We start from the raw sequence: 24,771 nt of genomic DNA, 5'->3' as shown, positions 1-24,771 counted from the left end.
AGGGCAGTGGAAGACTTCAGTTTGTAAATGCCGTTCTCCTCATATCCAGATGAGAGAACCTTCCTCGATCCACGATCAAGGACTCGCACCGTAGAACTGTCAAACTCCACCAAAAGACCAAGGGAGCAAATCTTATGAACTGAAAGGAGATGGTACCCTAATCCTGGTACATGCAAAACCTCTGAGGTATGGGTACCACCTCGTCCATCGGGAATAAGCTGCATCTTACCCCGACCTGCAACAGAAACTGAAGAGCTGTCTCCAATGAGAATCTGCCCACGTGAGGGTCGCAGCTGGGCAACACCATCTGATGAAGGAGTCATGTGCCGTGAGGCACCACTATCAACAATCCACTCTCGAGCTTGGGGAGCCGTCATCGCAGCATCAGAAGCATTCGGTGAAGCGTCCTCAATGACAGCTAGATGAAGAAATGCAGCTGATGAGGGTGCAGCCACCGCTCCAGAATCCTTGGTATCCTTCTTCTTGGTGTTTTTCGTGTCTTTGTCAGGGCAATCCTTCTTCCAATGGCCAGTCTTTCCACAAATATGGCATGTGGAGTCTTTGTCCTTGTCCTTCTTGGACTTGTTATCCCCCTTCTTCTTTTGGTCCTTCCCCTTCTTCTGAGAGGCTTGACCTGTCAGCGCCTCCGACTTGGAAGCATTCTGTCCCTTTAACTGTTCCTCTTGGTCCAAGACCATTGGAACCAACTCTTCCCACCGAAGAGTAGACTCTCGCCCCGAAGCAATAAGGGCAGAGTAAAATGTACCGAATCGTGGCGGCAACTGGGACAATAGTGTGATCGCCATGTCTTCGGAGGAAATTGGCTTCCTCGCATTCTGAACCTGCATCTGTAGCTGCCTTAGCTTGTTAATGTGTTCCCGTAGCGAAGAAGACTTATTTACGGACAAGGTCTGCATCTGTACCTCCAAAGAAACCCTCTTCATTAGGGTCATCCGATTGTACATTTGATCAAGCTCCAGCCATATCTCACGAGCCACCGTCAAGTGCTCGATGTGAGCGATCACGGCTGTAGTGCATGATAGAAAGAGAAAGGATCGAATCTTGGCATTCAGTTTGTCCCAATGAGACTGGGCCTTGGCCAACTCCGCACGAGCATCGGAAGAGAGTTTGGACTCATCTCTTACCGAGGGCCGGTCAATCTCCTCCTGTACCAACTCCGCCAAATCATAGGACTCAAGGATGGCCAACATCATGACGCGCCAAATGCGGTAGTTGTCGCCGTCGAGCTTCTGATCTGTAGGAAGAGCCGGTAAGACAGGCACCTTCCGGTCCATAATCGCCTGGAACTCCAAGTCCATCTCTGTAGACATCTTCACCTGCAATGCCTTCACAAACGCAAAAGCAGCCCCCTCTGACTGGGAAAACTCAGCCTGCTAAGGCTCTTCCGCGTCTTGAAGCTTCTTCACCCGCCGGAGGCGATGAAAAAGCAAAACCTGCACTTGTAGGCTAAAAACTCAAACTTCCTCCGCGTCAAACAGTAGTAAACAGCAGCAAATCCACCACGTGTATTCCTTTCCTGTGCGCCCACACTCGTTTTAGCCTTGTTCCAAGGCGCAGCCCTCCTGTCTGCCCTTAAACGCAAAAAACACAAATTTGTGTCGCGATGGAAACTCCTCTTCAGGTTGATTCTGCGCTCAGTCAGCCCTCAAACACTGCTCTGATACCATGTCAGAGTGCAGCGGTGCGGAAGCGTAGGACTGAGAGAGAGAGAACGCAGAGAGAGAAGGGAGAGAAAGAGACAATGGACGATGAAAGATCTGCTGTATAAAGAATGCTGAATACAAAGATATACATGGGCGCAGTGCGCTGGACTGCATGTCTCCACCTCGACGATGCAACCTGCTGTCCACCTCGAAGTCCGCTGCAGTCTGCACTGTCTGTTGTTTGAAATCTGTGAACAGAGACAGAATCTGCGCGTCACCGGTATATAATCTGCGTCAGAGAAGTGTGTAAGACTGCTGGGAACGTCGGGTATAAATAGCTGAGATCTGCCAGAAAATAGGGCGCCAGAAGTACCTTGTTGGCTGCATTAAATGCAGCCGACTGACTGTACAGGTTGGACTGCCATGTGGCAGTCCGACTGTGCAGTCCGACTGCACACTTGTCCGACTGCACTCTGCCTCCTACCTGGCTGTGATCTCTAACAATGACATGTTGATTGCAGGAAATCATAAGAGTACCTTACATACTCTTAAAAGGCGGCTGAGTTCAGCCTTCTCAATGAAAGATTTGGGAGCAACTGAACATATTTTGGGCATGCACATTAAAAGAGATAGAGAGCAACACTTGTTGTTTCGCTCACAAGACAAGTACATCAGCAAAGTACTTGACGGATTTAATATGGCTGATGCTAAGTCTCTTGGTGTGTCTTTACCACCACATACAAAGCTTAGCAAAGCTAATTGCCCAAAAGATGATGCAATTGCTACTGCGATGAAAGGCATATCTTATGCATCGGCTTGTGGTTCTTTGATGTATGCAACTCGTCCAGACATTGCCCATGTAGTGGGAGTTGTTAGTAGATTCATGTCTAAACCTGGCAAACCACATTGGGAAGCAGTGAAATGTATCTTTAGATACTTAAAAGGTACACAAGACAAATGTATATACTATGGAAAGGGTACACTAGAGCTGTAAGGGGTTTCTGTTTTGTGATTCGGACATTGCAGGAGATCTTGACACTTGAAAGTCTACCAGTGGGTATGCCTTTACTTTGGCCGGTGGAGCTATTTCTTGGTGTTCAAGGTTGCAGAAACTTGTAGCACTGAGTACTATAGAGGTTGAATATATTTCAGCCAGAGAAGCTTCTAAGGAAGCTATTTGGCTTTGCCGTTTGGTCAAGGATTTTGGTCTTTCTTCCCATACTCCAATGCTTGGTTGTGATAGCCAGAGTACAGTATGTTTGGCTAAAAATGCCATGTTTCATGCCTGTACCAAACACATAGACGTTCGGTATCATTTCGTTTGCCAGGTCTTGGATGATGGCCTTGTCACATTGACGAAGGTCAAAACCCAAGATAACCTTGTAGATGTTCTCATTAAAAGCCTTGCAAAGGCTCTCAGCATGAGCATTGCATTCAACTAGTGGGGGTTGGATAGCTTACAGGTATCACTTCGGGCCTTTAAGTGGGAGGTTGTTGGGTGTAAAGCCCCTTTGGGTGTAAACTCCCATTTATCCCGCGTGTATAAACTTACGGGTGTGAACACACCCTTTACTTGTACCCTAACATATAAATACATTTTTATTCTTTGTGTACCGTGCAACACACTGGTACACTCTTACTCGATGCTCTCAACTCTCAGCTCTATCTTTGCTCATTCCAAGTTGGCATTCCAGCAAGCACTTCAGCGCATCATTTCTTGTTGTTGCCCCTCTCTGAAGCAGTAAAGGCCTCATTGGAATCTCCATAATGAGATGGAAATCTTCCTTGTAGACGCATAGATGCCTCATGTTTAAGCAGTATCGAGCACATATTTGTAAAGCTCACAGGCGTACATGATGTCTCTACCCTCAAAGCATTCGCCACTCCATCAAATTGTAGGGGGAGCTTGTAGAGTACCGTATCCATGAGATGTGCCTCTGGAAGGGCAGACTACAAGTGTCAAAGCAGGTCTTGTACTTGTGTAACGCGGAGCAAAAATGATTGAATGGTGTCCTTGGGCTCAAACTTCATTTGCTGAAGTTAGCCATAAAGGGTCATTGTACGTATGGTGGAAGGTGCCTCATACAACATCTGAAGCTTCGACCATACTTGGGAGATGTGTTGCAAGAGGCAACCGTCGGGAAAACTTCTTTAGAAATACATGAAGAAGAGCAAAATAAGCACACACATCATCTGCATCCCATGTAAGCACAACTTCCTCATAGTGGTCTTCATCAAAATCTTCAAGAAGTGGAAAAGGATGTTGAGGAGGAAGAATAGTGCCATAAACAATGTACCATAATTGCTTCTGCACAAACTAGGCTTTCATGATAACACTCAAGTTAGATAGTCAAGTCCATGTAACTTATCATCTGTAGAATTGCACGGGGGAGCTATATGGAGAGTATAAGAAGAGAACATAGAGAATAGAAGGTATATAAAGAGAGAATATAGCCAAACCAACAGCAAAAACTTCACAAAATGAGAGTTCACATGTAGTGTAATAAAAAATCTAAGCAGAATAGATGGGTGACCGCTGTAAATTGATGAAAACTCAGTCAAAAATTGCCAGAAACAGAAAAAACGGCCTATAGCAACAGTCATCCAGCCACGGTTAGGGGCAGAAAATGCAAAATGCAGGTTGATTGAGCAATTAATGCAGCAAATTGACTATTACAGTCTAGAATACTGGCACAGGCTGAAAACGCAGGGTGCTGGGCAGAAAACGCAGGCAGCAGTTGACCTCACACCGGCTGAAAACAATCAGCAACAGGTTGCCTGATCAGCAAAGGGAAGAAAGACTTGTAATCAGCATAAAAATCAGCAGCAGGAACCTAGATCGTGGAATCTGCTACCATGTCAGAGGTGGATGCAACGATGGAAGCGTGGACGAATGTTGAAATAGATTGCTGAAAACAAGACAGATGGGAAAGAAGAACAATTCAAAAGAAGAGAACTTAGAGATGTGCTCAGGAAATGGAATCCATATACCAAACATAAGACAATCGTGTACAACAGTGAGTCATTGGCTGCCTGGGCATTGGCACCAACTCCTCTCTCAAATAGGAAGTCCACTTGGTGAATGATGATGATAGAGGAGGAGCCCCACTATATATAGACATACAATAGGCCAAAAAAAGCAACTGGTCAGCCACAATTAAATGCTGGCCAACTGGCATACAATGCCTAAAATGCTATAAATAATTCACAATAAAAATGCCTAAAATAATGACAATGTGCCCAGCCCTAAATGGCATGCATAGACTCCTCCATTGCATCATCTTCGATATCCATGGCCAGATCTCCGACTGTCGGGGGTGAATCAATGCAGTCCATTAGGAGGCATCAATAGAATTGTTGCAGAAGCATGCCTTGGATAGACAAGCCTGAAAAATGGGGTAAATAGTAGAGCTATTACAGGGTGGCCATGATTGTGAGATGCTTGCTGTCCTGCATTCTGTCTGGCTTCGAGTACACTCTGGGCAGGACAAGCTGTGTTGTCCTATAGAAGGGATTTTTTGCACGCAGAGCAAAACGTGTGCTGTCTTGCAGGGGGATTTTGTCAGCACATAGGCTGAGGGTGGCATGGCACAAAACTAAGCCTGGGGTAGGATAAAAAGGGTTGGGCTAGGGTTTGCAACAGGTTGCAGGAGGCGACCCAGGGCATGCGTAGGCCCTGACATAGGCAGCACAGGGCTCCAAAGTGGACGAAGAGGCAGGGTGGGCATTCCAGGGTAGGCAAAAGCAGCTGTCAGATAGGTTGCAGAAATTTAGGGGCAGGGGATAGTTGTCCCAGGGTTGCGCACAAGGTAGAACCCTAGCAATATCTGCAGAAGCACATGGTAGCAATTTAGGGGCAGGGGACAGTCGTCCCAGGGCTAGTCCCAGGGCTATGCATAGGACAAAACTCTAGCAGCAGCTGCAGAAGCTCCTTGCCATGCCTTCTTTTTTTTGTGAAGATAATTGAATTAAGCAGCAATATTTACATCAGACCATCAAGTCAGCTAAGAAAAACAGAACATACACGAGGCAGAATAAAAAATGAAGGCATTCCGAGTACGCCAAATATGCCACAGCTGTCCATCGAAGGAAATGAAAAAGGCAGGAATAATCTAATTGCAAAGTGGACATAGAAGGCATCCTTCCCATAATCCACGAACAAGCTGATATCCGATGCTGAGTCACTGAGGACACCACATGGGAAACAAAACTCCAAAATTGTCGAGCAATAGGGCAAGAGATGAAGAGATGAAGCAATGTCTCATCGCATGTAGTGCAAAATACACATCGACCACGGGAGATCTTGCGAGCATACAACACATCCCCAGTTGGAAGACCCCCTATAAGCAACCTCCACATGAACACTTTACCTTGATAAGGAACCTTAGACTTCTAGAGTTGGAGAAATGTTTCCTGCCACTTCTTTTTGCTGTCTCTGACTCAGGTCTTAAAAGAGTGTTGATCTTGTTGTGAGTGCACTCACTAACCAAGTCATAGCTAAATAGTAAACAGTTCAGAACTGTAATTGAGGGGATTTTAGCCCTGTGCCCTGCCATTGCCTCTCATGAATCAAGCTCCACTTCTGAGAGCAGTCTACCCTTGGAAAAGCAAAGCCACCACTGCCAGCTTCTCAACTGCAAGAGCCTCGTGTTTGATGAGCAATATCCTGTGAGCTTAAGGGCTAATCACTTTGAAGCCTGAACATGTCTGTCATGCTAATAATCCCTCAGCAGCCATCCTGTCTACTGCCTGTGTGGTTGTCCAAGTTTTTTTTCATTTGGTTTTTTTTGGGTTTGTGGGGGAGTGGGTTTGGAGCGCAAATCACCTACTCTGTCTATGCCCATGTAGTTAAGAACTGCTGATGCCAAAGTATCCACACCAATCCTCTGATGACCCTGTTTCCGACCTAATATCCTGGACAATCTTGCTGCAAATGACCCACATTGTGAACCTGCTCCAAGCGACATGCAATCTGTCTGAGCATCTGACCCTCCTCATCTCTGACTCTGGGTTCCCAAATGTGGTCTGTTCTACGAATCCCCTCAATCCATGACCAGCTGTCTGGATTAGTGAAGCTCTCATAATCAGCTGGTTTTCTACCTGGCTGATCTTTACAACCTTAAAGTTCTTTTCCAAAGTAAAAGGGGAGTCTGGTTAAGCAAAAAATATGTCAATTCAGATCCTGCACCTTGTGAAATCCCGAGTGAGTATTTGGAAAGTTTTGAAAGTTCTTTTGTGGAAACAATATTTCATTAAACAGATGCTTTACTACATTCATGGAGGCTATGTATTCATGGAGGCCTTAGGGTGATGCATGAACTGCAAATTATTTTGATTTATTTACCCAATCAAATGCTACACACAGAGTACCACTCTTACATGTGAGGGCTGGGCTTGGATATGGCACCTCTTTCCCTTAAGCTTTACAAATTAGTTTTCTGTGGAAAATTGTTGCAAGTTTTGATGCTCCAAGGGGCATGCTACTGCAGTTGACTCCGAAGGATGCAGTGTGCCCAAATGTCTTAGGCATCGATTCTGCACCTCCAGTCTTTCATTCTCAGTTGTACTGTCAGCTTTGAGGTGCTCAAGCATCTATACCCCAGAGGACCTTGAATAAACTCCAGGAATCCCTGCCAATGGCTTCATCACAGTTGAGCCTGGCATAGCAAGACTCAGGATCTGCAACTGTATGTGATGTATACCGATAAATGTTTGTTAATCACATAGAGGAGGACATTCTGCAAGAGACTCAATCATCCCAATGAAGAATTGTCAAGTTAAAGATCCAGGCTGTTTTTTGCAAGAACTGATAGTTTTTTTCACTGTTGGTTTATCACACGTGTTCTGTACCTAGTTGAACCAAGTGTGCAATTCACAGTGGAGGTTGCCAACTAACTTGTTTGATCTCTCTCGTTTCACAGATGTGTGGTATTGATTGTGAGCCATGGGGATCCACTCCAAATATTTCAAACCATAGTTCATGCAGAAGTATCTAATACAAAGAAAGGCTGTGACATGGAGGCTGCATTCCATGCCTCTATTTTATCTGGACATCGTAAATACGCTCTGCTCACAGGAGAGCTTCGTCAGCTTCTGTAGGATTGACCATAGAAATTCTCATGGTATAAAAGGGGACTTCTGCATATCCATTTTGATCACTTTGTGTTGCCATTTTGTTTACATATTTGAAGGCAACGGATATCATTGGATTGAGGGAGTATTATTGGAGGTGCATGAGCCTATATTTTGCACAGCATTTACACATCATCTGACATTTTAACACATTGGTAACAAAGAATTAACAAAATTCTGTGCAAGTCTAACTGGTTCAACTTGATTGGTACTGATAGAGTAATTAGATGGTTTGAGGTCTTTATATATGGATAGATGTTACAAGGTCTAACGAGTGAGAAAAATTGAGTGTCCCGTTGAAACCTGTTTATGGAGTGATGCCATGGTTGCCCCAAGTAGGCTCTGTGGTCAGATCTCTTAAACTAACTAACGAGTCAAGTTCTCTCAACTAAAATTGTCATTCTTCTTAACTAAATCATGCAATATGTTCTCTTAAGTGCATGTAATTGAGAGTAGGGTCATTGAGCTTAAGGAAAGAAAACGATTGCAATTGGCTCATGCACACACATTTGCTAGGGTGTTTGGTGCAAGACACTTTTGCTGCTTAAAAAGGGGTGTATGATGCCCTACAAGGAAGGTCTGATATGCTTATATTTGCCATTGAATAATGATGTCTCACACCACACGTTGCAAAGCCTTGTAAACATTCATAGATACTTGTAAAGAAATAGGTTTGGATGAAAAATTTATTATCTCCTATTATTGAACATGGGTGTACAGTTTTACGAATAGGACTAAATTTTCGAATTAATAAAAATGACATTGGGTCTATGTACTACTCTTTCAATGAGATAGAACAAATTACAAGAGTACCTATGAAGCTATGATAATTGCTTCATGCTATCAATCTAGTAAACATGCCTACAAACTTAAAATGCAAAACTGCACTTTTGGTTTGACTTTGGAACTACACTATAGAATTTTACAATTGTCCTTGAGCATTATCTCAAAATACTAGCATGTGAACTCTTCTCCACAACAATAAACCATATATGCCCAGACCCAGGAGTAGAGATAGGGGGCTGCTCACTAGTGTACACTCACAGAGTTATACCAAACATTGACTACTCCCTCTAGTATAGAGCCTTCATTGGACCGATTGGTGGCCTTACCATGGGGAACCACCTTAGACATAGCCAAAGAGAGATGTAGAGCCTATTGTCTGTGCTCTTGCAAGAGGCATCATTTGCAGATATAGAGGATCCTACACCATCATCACGGGACCATGCCTTGCCGCTTTAGTTTCTCTATGGTAGACGAACACATAAGAGAGATCTCGGGATGAGAGCGCTTTCTAAGGAGTTCCACATTGTATCTACCTGACATCATTTTGTGTTCATCAACCATGTATTCTTTATTTTTCATTTTCCATTTTGTCATAGCATTAGATGATAGCTATCTCGAGACTAGGAAAATTTCATTTCTTTCCAATGTAACATTTTGGTCTCATAGGTTGATTTGGGCTTTTGTAGATGGTAATATAGCTTCTTTTCTTTCTTTCTCCTCCCCCCTTATATGGGTAGATCATGTAAACACCCATACATGCACTCAAATATAAAAAAATATAGATGGATAGTTTGCTTTTGTTAATGTCCACATGCAACACAATCTTGCTCACCTAATACCCATTTATTCAATTATATACCATTGTCATAGTATTTCAAAGGAAGCACACACATAATGGAAGCATGTTTTGTGAATTACATGTTTTGTAAATAATGAAATCATTTAGATAATATCACAATCTAATTCTGTAGAATATATTCTTCACGTTAAAGCTTTGTCTTAAGGAAACTTAACCATATCATTAATAATTTTGGTGTATATCTTGCATCCATTCCTAAAAACACAAAAGCATTTAAGAGTTTTATTCAAGTGGTAAAAGACTATATGAGCACCAATAAGTCAACCTACACTCCATCTAAATGGGCATGAGGGATTTTAAGAACAACCAAATGCTGACATTATATACTTACACAAGATTGAGTTCTTACAAATGCATGTAATTACTTAATGATCAATCGTGTGTCAAATATGGCCTAAATGATGAGGCTCATAATCACACTTTGTGATATTCATTTCAAGACTACATATTTCAAGGCAAACATAAATGAGTCAAATTCTACACTAAAGTGTACATATGAAAAGTATTTTATGTTCATTCATTTGTATACCCAACTACCTATCCAAAACTAGAAAACTTTGTGGGGATTGAACTTTTAACTCTTTCCAATCTAGCTTGTAGGGAAAAATTAATTTCGTAAGTTTCTATATCAAAGCATGATAATTTTTTGCCTCTATTGCATCATCATTATGCTGTAAATATCTTCACCATATTAATTCAATTCACTTTATCCATTCAAGAAAACTATTTCCAAAACTTCTTATCATATTCCCAACTATTTTGATCCATCTATATATTCATACAATAATCTCAACTAGAGATGGCAATCACCAAACATGCATGATATAATATCTAGTCCATTGAGTGCACCCAAGAGTGAATTTATATAGTATGATGTTTGCCCAATTTAGGAGCAAATTCATGCTGGTTATAGATTGATTCTCCTTTAGTTATGAACAAATTTGTGCAATACACCAAATAAATCACTCTTGTTCTCCTTTAGTAGGACTAGGGTAGAATGATATGGGCTTCATAGGCTTGAAGGAGAGGCCTTCGATAGTGTACATAGAGAGGCCAAATAGCTTTCTCTACGAATAGAGGGCTCCCACTATGGTCCCTCCAATATTGCAAGCGCTCTTGGGGCTACTGCTAAGTACCTTGACCATAAACCACCATTCCATAGTCGTTGAATTAGTAGGCTCCTAGTCCACCAATACATTCATTAGTAGCTCACTTCCTAGAACTGCTCATGATAAGTACCTTGACCACACACCACCATTTCATATTCATTGGATTAGGTCCCAGACCACCAATACATCCATTAATAGGTCACTTCCTAGAATTGCTCAGCTTTGCAACTTCCATTAGGAAAACAAAAAAACTCAAAATCGGGCCCTTAAAAATATTATAGTTTAAGAGGTGGCTCTTTTGGATTCTCTAGTAGGAAGGTAACTTGGATGTTAACATCCATGGAGGGTTAATCTTGTCCCTTCAAATCTTGGGTAGTTTTGATTAAAAAAAGGATTAGAGGGGGTTCATAAAAAGGGAAAATGAGTAGTGCACAAATTTTGAGTATCTATATCCTCGTACTCTTGTTCTTCTTTTTTTGATGGATTTTTAATTTTTCGTTTTCTCCCTCCCAATAGCTTGGCTTAACAGTGTATTCACTGCTATATACAGTAGGATTGAACCTCTTTTAACAAGGGTTTTATATGCCTATTGCTCCTGGCCATGATTCGGGTGTTCTATATGCACTATTGATGTGTATCATTGATGCTAGTACATTGGTATATCATATGCCCATGATTTGAGATGGCTTTGAGCTTAATTTTAGGACTGATTTACTCAGTTTTGATAGTGGATTTACTGATGTAATAACCAAGGCTGAAGCCTATTTGGTCAGTGTATGCTCCACCTATTGGTCATGGGTGCTTCCCGGGTGACTCATATGACTACATGGATGTATATGGAGGTTGGCATGTCTTGTATTGCTCCGGAATGCCTTTTGAGCTTCAATTAAGCTCCGTCTTGGTTGGCATTTGATTGACATTGGTCTCTACAGTGGCATGCTTTGTGACAATCGTTATGCCTATGGTCTATGCTTGTTGACTCTTTGGTACATGCTTTGACACATATGTCAGAAATACATGCTCCTTACATTGTCTATAATTGATTGCCACTTAGAGTTTCAGTTGGGCATTCATTTGCATCCTTTGGAGCTCTTGGATGCTTATTAGGGTTGTCAGAGATTTGACATTGACTGTTAGATGATGCACTAGATGTTATAGGTGATGCTTGATTGATCCCTTGCTCCGGATGCTCTGTTGATATACGGCCTTGGCTCCATGCTGCATTATGTATTCACATGCTATCTTTGAGCTTGGTTGCTTGATTGACATTGATCTTTTTGCCAATGGAAGCTTCATGCTATCTCTGGATATTGCAGAGCTTGTGGTTTATGCAATTGAACTTCTTGAGTAGATGAGACTGGGATCTCTTACATGTCCTTGCTCTTGATAGATACTTGTTTGCATTGGATGCTTTTGGGCTAGTTTGATCCATCTTCTCTTTGAGCATACACTTACCTTTGTCAGGTCCTATTAGTTAGGCATACACCTAGCTTGGCTTACTCTTTGAGTTCCAGGGCTTGTATCCTTCTACTACTGACATCGATTGCTCTGACACATTTGGGTGTTGGGCTCATGGTTCTTGGCTACTATAGTGTTTGTTACATGCTCGCTTCATGCAGGATCTGACCTAGTAGTCATACTTGACTTTGGATCACTGTTAGCTCATTGTTTGCTCTCTTTTTCTCATTGTTGTGATTTATTACAACAAGTTGTTTTATGCGGACTACTGTGATGTATTTACTTAGCTTAATCATGTCATTTTGATGTACTTTTGGTACTATTTGGTGGATAGTTGGTCATTTTAGTAGTTTCTCATATTTTTAGCTTGTTTTGGCAGTGGTTTTGGCATGTTTACAACTAATTACAATAGGTTGTTTTTTACATAGTTTGCCTCTCTTTGATTCATTATGGGTGGTCATCTCAAATATACGACTTTGTTCAACATTGCCAAGTTGGATGGCACCAACTATGGCTACTGGAAGTCTCAAATATGGCAGGTTTGGTGTAGAAATTGCAAATTAAGCCACTAAGAAACAAAGGCATTAAATTAAATCGGAGAACATGGATGATGATGACTGGGATGATTTAGATGCATTATGCAAGTCCACTATCATTTTATCACTCTCTGAAGAGGTCCACACAATAATTTTGTTGAAGATGAAGATCAAAGTGCATGAAATCTATGGGAAAAGATTCAGGAACTTTATCCAAAGCAAAGCCCTACTTCATAGATGTATTGGCTTAAACAATTGATGGATCTTTGCATGAAGGAGGGGACCCCATTGTCTGACCACTTTAGCAAGTTTCATTCTATCATAAGAATCTGCTTCAACATGGTATTGAGTTTCAGGATAATCTGCATCATTTGTTTTTGCTTGGCACTTTACCCGAGTCTTGGGATGTATTTCACACTGTACCAACAAACTTGATGGGCTGAAATTGAAAGATGTAGAGAGTGGTCTTTTGATTGACGAAATTAACATGAAAAACAATGATGCTTCACGTAGTTCACATGCTTTATCCATTAGAGGTGGTAGAAGTGGCAAGAAAAATAATGATCGTCATGGGAAGGACTCTCAGAAGTCTCGTCAGTCTAAGTCATGTGGACGTAGCAAGTCCCGTGGATGTAAGTTTGATCTTACATGCCATTATTGTGGGAAAGTAGGACAACACATACAACCACAGTGTCATAAGATGCGTGATGACAAAAGTGCGCAAAGAAAAGGGGAAAGAAAAAGTGAAGGAGAAATCCAATGATCGCAGCATTATACTTGCAAAGTCCGGCGTAAAGATTAAGGAGATAAATGTCATGCAGCTTGAGGAGTCCGATGGTGACTACATCTTAGCAACCTCTTCATGTGATGCCTCTCAGGCTGGCTCAGTCTATGCATGCACATTATTGGCTCTTGGATTTGGATGTCTTCTCATTTGACGTTGGTGATGTGGTAGGATATTACTCACTCACATATTAGGTGATGACATGAGGATACACCAATGATTCTACAACTAGACTATATCCACATAGTCCACCCCTTGGTTATAGCACACTTATTCTGCCACCTCTTCTTTCCTTAGTAGGTATACACTTAACGATCGTGTGTATATATGTTGTGGTGTTTTCATATTAGTCTTTTATCATATTGTAGACTTAGTTCTTTGTGTGGAAGAAGACAAGAAAGAAGAATAAGAAGATGTCATCCCTAACTCTCTGTGTTCTCAAGTCTCCATTGTTCTTATGTGTGTGTGCTCTTAGGTCCTTCACTTCTCTTCCCTCTTGTTTATTTTCTACTACTTCCAAATCAAAGGTGAGAACCCGATCCCCACATCCCCAAGGTGCAAAAATCAATCAATGATGATGGAGTTCCTCAAAGAAGTCAATAATAGGGTAAAATTATTTGCATACATCTTTGTTCACATGGACCCAGGAATGTGGTTGATGAGTATCAAGAATACATATACCATCGCAAGGAATGAGCAAGAACAAGTTTGTGTGTGCTACCTATAAAAAGCTTCTATGCTCATGCAACATACATCTAAAATGAAGACAAAAGAATTTCTTTGTACCACATTGAGAATTTCCAAAATGTCATGGAGGAATTACATACATTCAAGCTTAAGAATAAGGAAAAAGCAAGTATGATAAAGAAATTATGGTTTGCTATGCAAGCTTTAGTAGCAAAATGCAAAGAGCTAGAATCAATCTCATATTTACTCTCAATCTCTAATACTTTCCAACCATTTTCACAAGTTGAAAGCCTCATTATATGGTCTCAAATATTTTGTTGGATTTTTGGGTCCACACATGTTCATGAGCTTGAGAGGTTAGGCATGGAGGATGGTACCTTAGAGTGCTCATTATGTGTGCATATATATGAAAGAATATGTGCATGGAGAGAAAAGAGAGAGCATGACACAATATATGTACAAATAAGATTCATATTCAGACTCTTCTTGCTTCCACCATAGTACTTCTTGTCCTTCAATGATAGTCCACTGTTGAAAATTACCAAACAAGGATACCATAAGGATATCATAATCTTTAGTTAACCTTTTCACCCACCACCACTCCAACCACCAATTATTGAGCACCAAGAACCATCTATCATTGACAATTATAGAACTCATTCAAGAATAATACTTTGTTATGCCTAGCATCTATGTCTATCATCTATGTCTATGGTACAAGCTAAAGCATGCCACCTACAATGGTGATTGCCATGGGACTGCCTAGGAGGGGATAATATTAACCATCAATGTAAATAAAAATACAAGTCTAGTGAAGGGGTAGTGTACCCAAAAAAATTCTAAAGGAGTTAATCCTTTTAGATATCATTAATTTATTTTAGGAACTATTAACTATAGTGTGTAAGTAGATTTAATTGAATATTTAATGCACAAGCAGATTCAATTGATTGTTCAATTTATAATTTGAGAGTTGGGCTCACTGCTATGCAAATCATTTAAAATACCCTAGTGTTAGATACCCACAATAGATGAGGTTGTGGGCACTAAGTTTCTTTTCAATTTTGAGAGGATGTTTCTTTTCAATTTTGAGAGGATTACTCCAATTAAACTAAGGTATATGCATAAATCAAAAGAGGACTAGTCAAATACAAAAAAGAAGGTTAGAGTATCCAAATTATGGAGGGAACACTAAACTAAAAACCCTATGTATAAGAACTAAAAAGTGAATTTAAAAACCTCATTTTATATATATGTAAACTTTGAGAACTATCTTCTCTTACTTCCATGTCCGTTTGAGCACCTTATATATATATACATACATATATATATATATATATACATATATATATATATATATATATATATATATATATACATATATATATATATATATATATATACATATATACATATATATATATATATATAGAGAGAGAGAGAGAGAGAGGGAGAGAGGGAGAGAGGGAGAGAGAGAGAGAGAGAGAGAGAGAGAGAGAGAGAGAGAGAGAGAGAGAGAGAGAGAGAGAGAGAGAGAGAGAGAGAGAGAGAGAGAGAGAGAGAGAGAGAGAGAGAGAGAGAGAGAGAGAGAGAGAGAGAGAGAGAGAGAGAGAGAGAGAGAGAGAGAGAGAGAGAGAGAGAGAGAGAGAGAGAGAGAGAGAGAGAGAGAGAGAGAGAGTGTGTGTGTGTGTGGTGTGTGTGTGTGTGAGTAAGAGTGCAAGTAAGAAGCTTACATGGTGAGGCTTTTGTCTCTTATTAAGTTTCCTTTCTTCTTCCATTTCTTATTCCATACCTTGGAGGGTGAGAGGTAAAGGGTGAGGTTGAGGGTAGCAATTTTCTTCTTTGCATTTTCTCTCTACGATGGAGTACTTGCAAATTGGATAAGTTTTAATGGAGTAGTGGGAGAATATTTAAGAGCACCACTTAGATCATGGAGACACTTGTGAATTCATTAAGCAACAACCATAATAGGGTAGGTATGTAGATGAGCTCACTACGTCTCAAATCTAGTCTTTCATTTTTCTTTCTTGGATGGAGAGAAGAGTGCATGGTTGGATTGAGTGCAAGGAACTAGGTGAGAGAGTCTCAAATCTTCTCTTGAATTTTTCTTTCTTAGATGGAGAGGAGTGCATGCTTGGATTGAGAAGTGTAAGGAACTAGGCGAGAGAATGTAGCCAATATGATTGATGCTCTTGAAGCAATTAGAGTTCCTTCCAAGTCCTAATTTTGAGAGAAAATCCCAATAGGAACCTTAAATATTTACTCTCACTCAATGTTAGGCTCACATCCATACAATTTATAATTTAAAACTATACAAATACAAATACGAAGTGTGTGGGTGAGTTAGTGGAATTAAAAGGGACATGCTTGATGGGCTAAAACCTTGAAGGTTGCAAGTAATGAAATATCTAGGCATGGTGCCCTAGAGTAAGATGTTGACCCACACACAAAACAATCCAACTTTAAATAGGAAAAAAACAAAACAAAATCAATCTGGTGTGGATCCAAACTTGAACATAGCTTTTATCTATCTCTTTTACTCCTTATTTCTATGTTAAATAATCTAAATACCATTGCTTGTGAAAAAAGAGAAACTTGTGAAAGAAGGAGAGTGGTCCTTTCTCTACTTAGTTGTTCACCTCTTCATCTCACATTCTCTTATCTATCCCAATGTGTGAGTAGAGAGAGAGAGAGAGAGAGAGAGAGAGAGAGAGAGAGAGAGAGAGAGAGAGAGAGAGAGAGAGAGAGAGAGAGAGAGAGAGAGAGAGAGAGAGAGAGAGAGAGAGAGAGAGAGAGAGAGAGAGAGAGAGAGAGAGAGAGAGAGAGAGGCACATGCACATGCACACGCACACGTACACAACTTACTTTGTCTTGGAAGAAAAAGGGAAGGAGCTCATTGTCTTGTGTGCAAAGGGACATGGAATAAAAAATTCTGGATCCATGAAGAGGAGTGATCACTAGGATTGGTAGAGCTTTGGAGCTCATCAATAGCGGTAGAGCTTTGGAGCTCATCGATAGCTTCTAAACTACAATGTAAGTTTCCATTGCCACATCTATCTTCTTTTTGGTTGTCTCAATAGCTAAGCTCGGTCTTAGAATAATATTTTCGATTAGGCAAGATTAGAGAGATGCCATGGTGAGGATTCTTTGCAAGATGAGAGACTTAAAGGCATTGGATATGTGAGAGTACATGAATCAATATGCATCACTTTGTTTAGGTCCAACATAGCATGGGTTTAAACCTATGTAGCTCTTCTTGAACGTGATGTTCATATCACATATTTATTATATAAGGTCATTGTCTAAGGGGCTTAGCTTCCAAGTTCGTTGAAATTGTACAGCAACACATGAGGTGGGACTCCCTCAAGATTAGTGTAGTTCTAGACAAATACATCTTAGAAATCCTTGAGTATTAGATCTTCCTTGAGTTGGATGTCAAAATTAATGAAATGCTTATTGTTTCAAGAGCTTTGATTGATGTGGTTATGGCTACCTCTCACATAACCATTGCACACTCTCATGAATGCCATAGAAAACTCACCGATTTAACTCCTCATTTTAGTCTATTTGAAAGGCTCCTTGATGGCTCCATGATTTAACTTATGCTCCTAAAGCATGCTCCATCTTCATAGCCCTAATCACTCCTAGCTTGCTCCTAAAGAAGATAAAGTGGAAGAAGAGAACAAGAAAGGAGAAGAGCTTAACACACTAATCCCCCACTCTCCTTTACCTTTTCCCCACACTCTCCACACAAGCAAGAAGATAGAACAAGACGAATGAGCTTATCCATTTACTTTTTGGCTTTTATATATAGGGTGGATTGAGCATGTTTCTTCTCTTTTTGCCCTAAACCCACACCTCCTTTGATGCATACATGCTTCCTTTGTTTAATTAGAAATTTTCAATCTAAAAAGGATCAAAGTTCCATGGCCACAATACCTCATTTCCACTATAGTTGATTTCCCTATCTCCAAAATAGTATACAATTTGTACAAGAGCAAGCCAACTCTCTTTAAAAATATAATCTCAATGCACTATTCTTTGGAAAATTACAAGTATATAATAAATACTATTTTTGGAAAATCTTGAACTTTTAAACAAATCTTAGCATGGCAAAAAAATTATTATGCCTTAAAAATATTTATGCTCTTATTTTCCTATCTTATTGATTTTTTCTTGCATTTCCAAAGATAGGTTAACATTACCCCAACCCTATGTGAGTGCCAATCCCATGGCACTCTAAAATCTAGTTAGTAGCATTGTGCTTGGTCGATCATATTGGAGTATGGAGTGGAGTGGTTAGGGGAAATGATATTGCACCCTAGCTTATCTTTGTTGTAGAGGGGATGAGGGCTAGTCTTCAAGGCATATCCCATTAGTTGAGGGAAGGAAAGAAGTAAAGTTGTAAGGGGCAAGCAATCTCATTGGGGACGTCTTCTTTTTAACTCTCTCTCTCTCTCTCTCTCTCTCTCATAGTTAGATTAAACTTTTTAATTTAAACTTACCTCTTTTTTTCTCTTTTTCCTCCTTAAATATTTTTTAAAATTTTATATTTTAATTAAAAATTTTAAATCTTTTATAATTTAAATTTTTTTGACATAGTTTTTTGCGTACTTAGAGAGAGAGAGAGAGAGAGAGAGAGAGAGAGAGAGAGAGAGAGAGAGAGAGAGAGAGAGAGAGAGAGAGAGAGAGAGAGAGAGAGAGAGAGAGAGAGAGAGAGAGAGAGAGAGAGAGAGAGAATTTAAAGAGAGAATGAAGAGAGAGAGGGAGAGAGAAGAAGAAGAAGAAAAAGGAAAAAATATGAGAAGAAGAAGAAGAAAAAGAAGAGAGAGAGAGAGAGAGAGAGAGAGAGAGAGAGAGAGAGAGAGAGAGAGAGAGAGAGAGAGAGAGAGAGAGAATTTAAAGAGAGAATGAAGAGAGAGAGGGAGAGAGAATAAGAAGAAGGAAAAGGAAAAAATATGAGAAGAAGAAGAAGAAAAAGAAGAGAGAGAGAGAGAGAGAATAACAAATTTAAAGAGAGAATGAAGAGAGAGAGGGAGAGAGAAGAAGAAGAAAAAGGGAAAAATATGAGAAGAAGAAAAAGAAAAAGGAGAGAGAGAGAGAGAGAGAGAGAGAGAGAGAGAGAGAGAGAGAGAGAGAGAGAGAGAGAGAGAGAGAGAGAGAGAGAGAATAAAAAAATTTAAAGAGAGAATGAAGAGAGAGAGGGAGAGAGAAGAAGAAGAAGAAAAAGGGAAAAATATGAGAAGAAGAAGAAAAAGGGGAGAGAGAGAGAGAGAGAGAGAGAGAGAGAGAGAGAGAGAGAGAGAGAGAGAGAGAGAGAGAGAGAGAGAGCAGGGAGAGGGAGGGAAGAGAAGAAAAGGAGAGACAAAGAGAGAAAGTGAGAGAGAAGAAGAAGAAGAAGAAAGAGGAAAAGAGGGAGAGAGAAAGAGGAAAGAGAAAAGTCTTTAGAGAGAGATAAGAAGAAGAAGAAGAAAAGGGGGGAACATAGAGAGAGAATTATAGAGAGATGAAAGATCAAATTTAAAAGAGAGAGAGAGTAAACAAAAAAGGAAAAAAGAAGAGAGAGAGAGAGAGAGAGAGAGAGAGAGAGAGAGAGAGAGAGAGAGAGAGAGAGGGAAGGGAGAGAAAGAAGAAGAAGAAGAAGAAGAAGAAGAAGGAAGACACACAAAGAGAGAGAGAGAGAGAGAGAGAGAGAGAGGGAACATAGAGAGAATTATAGAGAGAGGAAAGATAAAATTGAAAAGACAGAGAGAGAGAAGAAAAAGGAAAAAAGAGGAGAGAGAAGGAAAAGAGAGGAGAGAGGGGGAGAAGAAGAGAGGAGAGAGGGAAGAAGAACAAGAACAAGAAGAGAGAATATGAACAGAGAGATTTATAGAGAGAGAATAGATAAAATGAGAGAGAGAGAGAGAGAGAGAGAGAGGGAGAGAGAGAGAATAAAAAAATTTAAAGAGAGAATGAAGAGAGAGAGAGAGAAGATGAAGAAAAAAATGAAAAAAGAGGAGAGGGAGAGAGAAAAAGCGAAAAGAGAGAGGGGAGAGAAGAAAAGTAGAGAGAGAATTTTACATTTGATGAGAGAGATAGAGAACCAAGAGATGAGAGAAAATAAACTAAAATAAAATATAGAGAGAGAAAGAGATAGAGAGAAAAAAATTAGACATAGGAATTGAGGGGAGAGAAAGAGAGAGAGAGCAAAAAAGTTGAAACAAAGATGGAAAAGAGGAGAGAGAAAGAGGAGAAATGGATTGTTGAGCAAAGTTGCCATGTGGTAACACAACAACTTCACTTGTCGTTTCATGGTAGTGAAGCTTTTGCGAAAGCATTGCTAGTCTTGATTATTCACTTATGTAGCAATGCCTAGTGCCTTCTTTCTTGATCCCACATAGGTGGATTGGGAGATTTTTCCTTTGTTGGCACTAATACTTTAGTTTAGTATCATTACTACAATTGGAATAAGAATGTCAAGGATTCTTTCTCCCTTTTGCACATTGGACAAGGAGCTCACAAGTAGTAAGGGATTTAAATAATGCCTACAACCAAAATGACATTTAATTGTCTTTAGATTCCTACGTAATTGCCTCTCTTCTATCACTATTTGAATTTATGTATTATCAAGTACCCACTTTAGAGTATCATGGATTTTGATGGTGATCTCAAATACATCTAACCATTATATTTCCTTCTTCAAGTGGAATTAAAGGTTTCCCTAATGATTGGATCCTCCATATATTCTACTATCCCATTGAAGATAATGGTGATACCCAACCTAAGCACACCCATTCTAGCTTTTGACCTTTAACTACCCCACACTCATCAAGGTTTAGTATATGAAGTTGGTAGTGTATAAGCATCTTCAAACTATTATAGACCTTAGCTATTGTATAGCTATACATCATTGCAACTTGAAGGAGCTATATACTAAGTTCAAGTGATACATCAAATGGGAAATGCACCTAGAAATGAACTAAATCAACAAAGGTGATAACAAATCACTTTTTAAAAAATGTCCTTGGTTGTTGGGTAAAGCATATTTTCTTCTATCATAGGTGCATTCCCCAACTAATGCCTTCACATCTTCATTATTTTCATATTTTGCTGACCTACTTATCTTTTGGCCTAGAAAGAATGGGCATGGTTATGCATTTTTCCTTCAAGCACATTGATTGAACAAGTCAAAATATGTTTTCACATGCTTCTCAGCTTCCTCCCACCATATCACATGCATGAAGGATCCATTAAATCCTTCAAATTGATGTTTTCAAGAGTGAATTTAGAAGCCATCTTAAAAGCACAACATAAATATTAACATATTGTGAAAAACAAGGGGGGATCATGTTAAAGAGTATGTTGTCTTCTACAAGCTAAGTGAATCTTCTTCCCTCTTGGCATGGTTGTTGGAAAGTCAAAGAACCAATAGCTCCATCATGATTTCTTTGATAAATCCTTACTCTTGTCAAGTATATGATTGTGTAGGTACACATTCTTATTCAAGGTGTTGGTAGTTTCATCAATGGAGTCATCAAGGTAAGAAGCAACAATGGTGAATGATGGTGTCTAAAGAGGGCAAATTGAAACTTTAGGCTATAGTCAAAAATTAAGATTTAAAGTGTATCTTATGATGATACAATTTTGGAGAGTTAAACTGGAGGAAAATATGAAAGTCAATGAATTTTGAAAACTCAAAAAGTCAATAATATGGGATCTTCCATTTTGAAAATTCATAACAACAGTGTTAGTTTTGGCCATTCACCTACCACAATAATCACCATCCAAAAATGTAAAAGGAAGGGAATATTGGGGGAAAAGGGTCCCCTTTTTCCTTAGACCCTCCTCTCATAATCCACAATGAATTTGGTTGAAGCCCTTAACTCAGATACCACTAAATTAATGTTTCTCTTATGAAAACCATTATCAGTCCAAGTTCCCCCTAGCTGAAATACCACTAATTAGTTTCCTTTATGAGATCTTGTATAAGTCTATCAAAGTTTTTACAATGATGGGTAGTCTCATTTAGCACCCATATGACATGAAAACTCCTTTCTTCTTAGGCACTCAACATCTTAGTCTAGTAATTCATAGTGCATTGACTAGTGTAGCTTGTTCATATATCAAACTTGTGTAGTGTGCAGATGTGTAAACATGCTATTTTGACATCATCGTTATGGTTTCCTGCAAAGCACACAACCAATGCAATCTAAATCTCAAACATTTTCAACACATTATACTAAAAGCAAAAGTTTTCTTATTTTCAATTAACTTGATTCCATTTTTTTGAGTAGAAGCTATTGGGATTTTGGTTGTTATAATAACTAGAGCATATCTTTGCATGACAATGATGAGCTTGCATGGATGACATAAAAAGAAGTACATTGTAAAGCACCCTTAGGTGGGTTAAAATGTAAAATACCATTAGGAGGTTCAAATATGTATTGATGTAAAAGGGAGGGATACTTATTGAAGGAACAACTTCATATAGACATCTCCAAGAAGGCCATGGATCATTGATATGCTATGGCAAGGTTGATTTTTTATGACTTCCTCCACATAATAAGCTTTTCAATTAGACTCTTCATGTCCTTTATTATTGACAAAGGGATATTATTGCCTAATAGATGGCATTGGGGTTATCATAGTAAATGAGAATGAGATCACCACATTTATTGGAGGATGTCTTATTTTTAATAAGCAATAGTCTCAAGTCCCAATGCCTTTCTCTGGGTTCCAATTTGAGAGAAAAAATGCTAGGACATGATATGGCACAAGTGAATATGATAAAAGGTCCCACCTTGTTTGTTTGCCATGATGATAGCATACTAGGTAGAGCATGGTAGATAAAGAATTGGCCATGTTCAATTCCTTGGACTGCATTTTCCCTCAAGTATACATTTTTCCCCTTAAAGAAAAGCTCATGTATGAGATTTCATTAGACCTAAATATTTTGGAAGCATAGGAAATATTACAATCCCATTGGAAGGCTCAACATGTTAGTGTGAACACCTCCTATCTTGCATCCTACCCCTCTTTCATGCACCCAAGGAAGAGGCAAAGAAAGGTACAAGGTGTAAAGGGAAGTAACAATTGCAATGTGTAGAGGTCTAACACGAACATGGACTTAGACACCTATAAAGACCATGTGAAATGCAGTAAGTTTAATTTGTGAGCTATCTTCCAAGCCATGCTATGCGTAGAGACTCATGGTTAATGATGGAAAAAGGTAGCAAGAGGATTCACAAAGTTTTTACAGGTCTCCTCACTGAGCCTTTGTGTAATAGGTATTACGGCATTATAACCTCTAGAGACTTATTGTTCTTTATGGAGTGAGCATCTACACATGAGGAGTTTTTGAAATGGTTCTTGGAAAGCCACACTAAAACTTACAAACATTATAATTTTATTAGAAAAGGCTCATACTAAACTAAGCATTGGTGGGATCAAATATTGAAAGAAAATGAATCCTATCATGCATACTAGACTAGAATTTTTTAAAAAAATATAGTGTTGTCATGCAAAGTAAGCTCTAGCCCCAACAAGGTTTTGTAGTGTGAGTGCCCAATTTGGGTATCTTTTCTAAACCTTCATTCCATTTTTAAGGCAAATTTTTGGCTAGTGCACTTTACAAGGTTTTGTACATATCTCTTCTTCCCTTTAACCCCAAGGGGGACTAAAGAGCCTATGTATTATGTGATATGTGTGAGGTGCCTCCTCCAACAGACCCGTATGAGTCCTCTTAGTAATTGACTGAAATTCATATCCATGCACATCACCATCCAGTCTCCCCATGGGAAACCTAGGACTTAGTCGAACATGGGAATCTTGGTTCTACTTCACAGGGGAAGCATGGACAAGTTACCCCTAACAGCAATCTAACACCCACCTAAGAAAGACCACTTTGTAATCAATCAAAGGCAAGAGTGAGGTTAACACCGCACTTGGTTCAAAGAGAGTAAGAGACGAGGGAGAGTGTAACTTGATCCCCCTACCCATAAGGTAAAATCTCAACTCTGGCCCCCTAAAATGGTGTTAAACCTTGTGACTAATCCTACCAATATTGGGAGGGTCATGATTTAATCAGCTCTTGACTTGTCGGGTCCACCCAGCCATAGGCGTTCGATTGTCAGGATCGAAGCCTCCCACTTTCCTCTATTGGGTTTGCTTAGTTTTCTAATTAGGAAAGCATACTACCATGCTATTTGGATATATAAAATCATCTTCCTTGTATTACTCCGTTAAATTGGGTTTATTAAACTCAATCTTTAGCACATAACAAACAATTCGAAAATCAAATACTTTATTTCATAGTAACATTCCAGAACCATCACTCCGCAGAGTAGTACAAAATCCGTCTTTCTACAAAAAGACACTGTCTAGCCTAGGATATGACCTTCCAATCCCTTGGGATTGGTGGGCTGCATGTGATCACACTCCGCCTACCGTCAATAGGGAATTTACTGGCTCAGAGCCACTCTAAGCTTCCCTGGGTAGCCTCAAGAGCCGTCCTACATAATAGGGGCACTTATCACTTGGCCCTTTTCCCTCTCAGGTGCTCGAGTGATCAAAAACCAAAAACACCTACCTCCCTCAGGAGCATAGGACCCCCACCCACAGGTGAGTTTTTCCACACTCTGCAGAGTGCTAGGGAGCATTGGGTTGGGGACCCCAACATCCCGAACACCACAATCCACAACTTGTCTGTTTGTGTAAGCACAATATCATAAGAGCCATAATTTATCATTCACAAATCCAAAAGCAGTCATAACCATAA

At 39.8% G+C, this 24,771-nt stretch overlaps 1 protein-coding gene across 2 annotated transcripts in view; it reads left to right on the top strand.

Moving 5' to 3' along the window:
• LOC148027832 (Phosphoglycerate mutase family protein) overlaps positions 1-7,992 on the top strand; it is a 63,204-nt gene extending 55,212 nt beyond the window's left edge. The window contains exon 5 of one of the 2 annotated variants that reach the window (XM_087689545.1): positions 7,586-7,992. In XM_087689545.1, the coding sequence (XP_087545671.1) occupies positions 7,586-7,763 (178 nt within the window). In that variant the 3' untranslated portion in view covers positions 7,764-7,992. The remainder of the gene's footprint in view (positions 1-7,585) is intronic. The other variant, XM_087689544.1, reaches the window with a different exon arrangement.
• Positions 7,993-24,771: the final 16,779 nt, after the last annotated feature.

Source organism: Lygodium microphyllum, chromosome 12, assembly GCF_053477565.2.
Source record: "Lygodium microphyllum isolate KBCC chromosome 12, Lygodium_microphyllum_v1.1.10, whole genome shotgun sequence".
NCBI classification, from domain to species: domain Eukaryota; kingdom Viridiplantae; phylum Streptophyta; class Polypodiopsida; order Schizaeales; family Lygodiaceae; genus Lygodium; species Lygodium microphyllum.
This window is presented reverse-complemented; position numbering and strand designations above follow the sequence as displayed.